Source organism: Cynara cardunculus (assembly GCF_001531365.2).
Source record: "Cynara cardunculus var. scolymus isolate 2C chromosome LG 2, CcrdV1, whole genome shotgun sequence".
Lineage (NCBI taxonomy): Eukaryota > Viridiplantae > Streptophyta > Magnoliopsida > Asterales > Asteraceae > Cynara > Cynara cardunculus.
The window spans coordinates 7,675,062-7,680,773 of NC_037529.1; the positions used below are offsets into that span (position 1 = coordinate 7,675,062).

A 5,712-nucleotide genomic window follows, 5' to 3' on the forward strand; every position below is an offset into this window, starting at 1 on the left:
ATCTTAATTAGCTATGTTTTTGGAGCATAGATGCTAGGATACAAGAGCATTTACTTTTTGAATTTTTGAGTTATGTATTTCACGTTATAGACTCTTGTATTATGGACCTTTGTGAGGAAAACATGTATTCTATGTATGAAATATGTGTTATATGCAATGTATGGATTTGGGGTTGTTACATATGTATACAATAGTAAATCGTAAATTTAAATCTTAAAGTATCACGCATTAATTGGTAAAGATAAATAGATAATATCATGATACACCATATCATATCACTTGATTTATACTCCAATATGATATCCTTTGATCTACGTATCGAATCGTTGTTAAATGACTCGATATCCTTTGGTTTGATTCGTGTATTTACTTTTGTGATCATATAGAATATTTGTTTTCATTTCTTTGTAAGTGTAAATACATGTTAACAATGTTGTAATAGACAAGATATTTTCCATCAGTTTCTAAACGGTATCATTTATCAGATCTCTAATCGATCAGTTTTCCTAATTTCTTTCTTCCAATCACACAACCCTTCTTCATCTTATTCCAATGGCCTCCGGTGATCAATTATTCATCCCTAATCGTATGGATCCCAACAATCCTAGAGCCTATACTGTGAGTGCCTCTTTCTCAACCTCTGGGTGGTTACTTGATATCGGTGTTTCCCAGCAAGTTACCAACATTCTAGAGACGTTTTCCTTACATGCTCCTTATGATGGCGGCGACAAACTAGTCATTGGTGATGGCTTCGGACTTCCCATTAGCAAACATTGGTTTCACATCTCTTCTCACACCCTCTCACTCTTTTTGCTTGTAACATAATCTTCATCTCACGGTTTTCTCTTGATATTAATGAGAACTTACCCAACTTTTTTATATCGAAGATGTGTATATGACTTATCGAAGATGTGTATATGACCCAACCTCCTGGATTCATTGACAAAAGTCACCCCAATCATGTTTGAAAGCTCCAAAAAGCTCTCTATAAATTGAAATAAGGCCCTCGGGCATGGTACACGGAACTCAAAAAGTATCTATCCCCTTGTCTAGGTTGATATATCATTGTCACTGGTTCCAACAGAAAACTCATTGACACTTTTATATCTCAATTCTCTGCTCGATTATTTCTTAAAGACCTTGGAAACCTCTCCCATTTTCTGGGTGTTGAAGTCATTCCTCGCCCTTGTGGTCTCTTCCTTAACCAACAAAAATACACTCTTGATATTCTAAAAAAGACTCACATGGATGAATCCAAACCAATGCCAACCTTTATACATCTCCACTCATCTGTCTTAACTCTGGATCACCTCTTGTCAACCCAACTGAATATTATACCTTTTTGTTGAAAGCTTCCATATTTATATTAACTCGTCCTGATGTTGCTTTTAGTCTTAACATGTTGTTATAATACATGCATTCTCCCATTCGATGAACGCATGGTGGATCTTAAATGTCGCTTACGATATCTAGCAGGTACAATCAGATAAGGTATCTACCTTGGCCGCAAATCCAATCTCGTGGAGCTCCAAAAAGAAATGAGTCGTTACTCGCTCATCTACTGAAGGAGAGTATTGCGCTATTGCATCAACCACATTTGAAGTTCTGTGGGTTCTAAATCTGCTCACTGAACTCACCTGATTCACCATAATTCACTTTCATGACTTCATGCCTTTTCTAATGTTGATTGGACAAGAGACAAGGATAATTACATTTCGAATGGGATATGTTGTTTTACCTTGTCCGCAATCCAATCTTGTGGAGCTCCAAAAAGCAACGGACCATTGCCCGCTAATCTACTGAAGCAAAGTATCACGCTATTGTATCAACCACGCTAAAATATTTTGGGTTCTTAATCTACTCACCGAACTCGTCTACTTATCCATAGTTCAACCATCCACTTATTGTGATAACACTGGTGCCACATTTGTCGTGGCTAATCCCAAATTTCATTAAAAAATGAAGCACCTAGGCCAAGACTACCACTTTGTTCGTGAAAGTGTTAAAAATGGGACTCTTTGGGTGTCCCACATTTCAAGTAAAGATCAACTTGCTGATGCTCTTACCGAACCACTTCCTCGCACTGCTCTTCAGACTTTTGTATCCAAGATCGGCCTTCATCTTCGACCGTCCATCTTATGGTGGGATGATAAAGATAAAGATTGTGATCATGATACACCATACCATATCACTTGATCTATGCCCTCATGTCACATCCCTTGATCTATGCCTCCACATCACATCCGTTGATGTATGCCTCAATGTCTCTTGATTTAATTCTTCTAATTACTTTTTGTATTCATCTACAATATTTATTTTCATCTCTTCGTAAGTATAAATACATGTTAACAATATTTGATTTGTCTGTGTAATTTAATTAAAAAACTAACAATATTTATTTTCAAATAACTAAAATATTTCTCATATTTCAAAATCTCTGATGCTATCAACCCTTGTTTGTGGATTATACTCTCATACTAGTTTAAATTTTAATGAATTTGTAAGCTTCTTGTAAAAGTTATGGGATATCAACAACTTCTATCATGATTTTAAGTTGAATATGAAGTTACTGGATCGACACGTTGTTTTAGGCTTTGGGACATTGCTAGAGAATCATGGAAAGCTTGTCGAAGACGTCAAAAAATTTTAGTGGAGAGCCCATCCTTATACCATCGAGATGGTGGGGCAAACCTCATCGATCGGATGAGTCCGTCTACGAGACAAGATGGTCAAATGTATACTATATATTTAGAAGAAAAAGATGAAGAGAAGTATAAATGCCAACAAATTGGGTCTTATACATATTTATATTACCAATTGCTTGATTTACATAATAAAGATACATGAATATACTTTTGAGGAGGAAAAGTAAAAGCATCAAACTTATTATTGTTACTTATTATATATCCACTCTTGTTTCTTTCTGGTAGTAAGAGGTATGGAATTATGGCACAGGGCACTCCTCTATCTTCCATATCTCCTTTGCATACTGAGAGATTGTTCGATCACTGCTGAACTTCCCACTTCCCGCCGTGCTTAATATCGACATCTTTATCCATCTCTTTCTGTCCCTGTAATCGTAAATTGTCTTTCAATTAACTCTTTCCTAACTGAAACCAAATGGATAAATGGGAAAGAAATTGGCAAATGAGTATCATTATGCTATTCATGAAGATGCATGTGATGAATATCCATGATTATTCATTATGAATAATACATTACATGAACTAGTTGGTTCCAGGTTCTCATTTGAACATCCCTCTATTATGCTAACGCCTATCTGAGATTTGATTAGGACAGGATTTTGGAACGGTATAACTTGTATGCATACAGTGTTTGTATGTTCCAGATCAAATATCAGATGTATCGAGTTGTGAATAAGCCATCACATGAGAGAAACATGAATACACACATCCCAGATTTCTGTTTTATAAACATAAAAAGGTTTGAAATATCTTACTTGTATGCTTCGTCCACTTGTGCTTGGGTGTCTATGTAGGTTGGGAAGTCATGACCAACGAGAAAGTAATCACCACGCCCATACCCAGAGTTCCCTTCCAGAGAATCAAGAAGTGGGTTGTAATCATAGCTTCCAAATGCCTTTGATCTAATAAATTCTTTAGCCTCTTCATATCGAGGATCCGGTTTGAACTACACATCCACAAAACATATAGAACATGAAATTTCATATTCTAACCTTCCTTCTTATAAAAAGTGACGAGTATTCTCACCAGTCCATTCTCTCGGTCTTTCCTGAGCTGAGGGACTTCATCTGCTGTTGCTCCAAAGAGGAAAAAGTTCTCCTTTCCAACTTCCTCTCTTATTTCGACATTAGCTCCATCTAATGTTCCTATGATGAGGCATCCATTAAGCGCAAACTTCATGTTGCTTGTGCCACTAGCTTCCATGCCTGCTGTGCTGATATGTTGCGACAGCTCACTTCCTGGTATAAGAACCTCTGCTACAGATACGTTGTAATTAGGCACAAAAACTACCTGAAAATTAATCATATAATAGCCAAAATTAGTCCAAATTGTAACAAATAGATTTGTTTTAAATGAAACCAATCAAATAATTGTAATCCATTTACCTTCAAGTATTCATTAACCTCGGGATCAGTGTTAACAACAGCACCAACATCATTCACAAGTTTTACTATTCTTTTGGCATTTGTGTATGTTGCAAACGCTTTCCCTCCAATCATGATGGTCCTTGGTGTCGTGCTTCTCCGCTCTTCAGGGCTCATTTCCTGTTTGGAAACAGTTGCATGACAAACAAAAGAGTTGCAACAGATCAGTAAGCTCCATAACCCGTGGCACAAAAAGGTGGCTTTCAGGGTATCAAATGGCATATATGCATCAACTATTAATAGTTTCAAACATTTTGAAGCTGGGTTTATCTATGGCTACAAAGAACTTGCTTTATTCTACAACTAAGACGAGTGTTCCACAACCTTTTCCTAAGAGTATCCATTTATTTACCAGAAGTGGGATAACGCACCTTCAGTTTCTTATACCTATAAACAGCACCCAAAATATTTAGCAGCTGTCTTTTATACTCATGGATGCGCTTCACTTGAATGTCGAAGAGGGTATTTGGGTCAATGCTTTCGCCTGTTACTCGCAATACGTACTGCGCTAATCTCTTCTTGTTGGCCATTTTAGCCAAGTCCCATTCAGCTTGCAGTTCTGGATTGTCAGCGAACTTTGGAGAGAGAGGATCATTATTCATATTGTTGCGAGCAGAAAATATCTAATAACAGATAGAATAGCAGAAAACATACCTGCCGCAGACCCACGAGCAGGTCAAGGTTAGTCACCCACTTGTCCGTTTTCAACCATTTTGTTATGATTTCACTCAGTTCAGGACTGCAAAATCGGAGCCACCGTCTAGGAGTTATGCCATTGGTCTTATTTTGGAACTTAGTTGGCCATACAGAGACATAATCTGCAAACAACTCAGCCTTTAAGATGTCACTGTGCAACTGTGCTACACCATTAACCTGCACAGAGAGAGAGCACATGATGAGAATACGAGGCTGTAATGAACAAATAGAAGGAATACATGCCAAAATCAGTTTCGTAATAGGCATATGGACACACAACTTTATAAATATACACATATATTAATTATATACTCGCACACATATATGAACAACCTATGCGATCAAAGTCATTTGTTGTACCATGTATGCTACTGCTATACCAAGTGCTTGGCTTGAACGGTATAGCAGCACCCTCTAAGTGGAAATACCTTCGAGGTTGTGGTTGCATCCCCCTTTTGACAACTCAAAGAAAAAGTACGCTACGAACTTCAACTCATAATTTCTTTCTCACCTACTCATGAAGATTTTTATATTTTCTATAATAGATGCAGTTCATTAGTTTTATAGCTAGGTACTAGCTTAGGGGCTGTTTGGCAGTTGCTGAATGATTTAGTGCAGAATAGTTAAGAGGTCAGAATGGTTGAGAGGGTTAGAATGGTTAAGTGCTGAATGAAATAATGTTGTTTGGTAACTGTTCTCTGAATGATAATAAATTACCATTTTAACCCTCTCAAACAAAAACCCATTTATTCCATTTTAACCGTTAGGGCTCCCTCAAAGTTCCCTCTATGAAGAATCGATCCCTCAATCGTTGCTTGGTCTGCTTCCACGATCTCCATCGTTCCCTCAATCGATCTCCTCTCAAAGTTCCCTCTGTGAAGAATGGT

General features: G+C 37.3%; 1 protein-coding gene across 1 annotated transcript in view; it reads right to left on the bottom strand.

Moving 5' to 3' along the window:
- Positions 1–2,762: 2,762 nt before the first annotated feature.
- The window catches only part of LOC112506707 (alpha-glucan phosphorylase, H isozyme), a 9,933-nt gene continuing 6,983 nt past the window's right edge, over positions 2,763–5,712 (bottom strand). Inside the window, exons 11-16 of the mRNA XM_025110947.1 lie at positions 4,784–5,002; positions 4,501–4,704; positions 4,091–4,249; positions 3,732–3,995; positions 3,461–3,651; positions 2,763–3,071 (exon numbers count right to left, since the gene is read on the bottom strand). Coding sequence (XP_024966715.1) covers positions 2,945–3,071; positions 3,461–3,651; positions 3,732–3,995; positions 4,091–4,249; positions 4,501–4,704; positions 4,784–5,002 — 1,164 coding nt within the window. The 3' untranslated portion in view covers positions 2,763–2,944. The remainder of the gene's footprint in view (positions 3,072–3,460; positions 3,652–3,731; positions 3,996–4,090; positions 4,250–4,500; positions 4,705–4,783; positions 5,003–5,712) is intronic.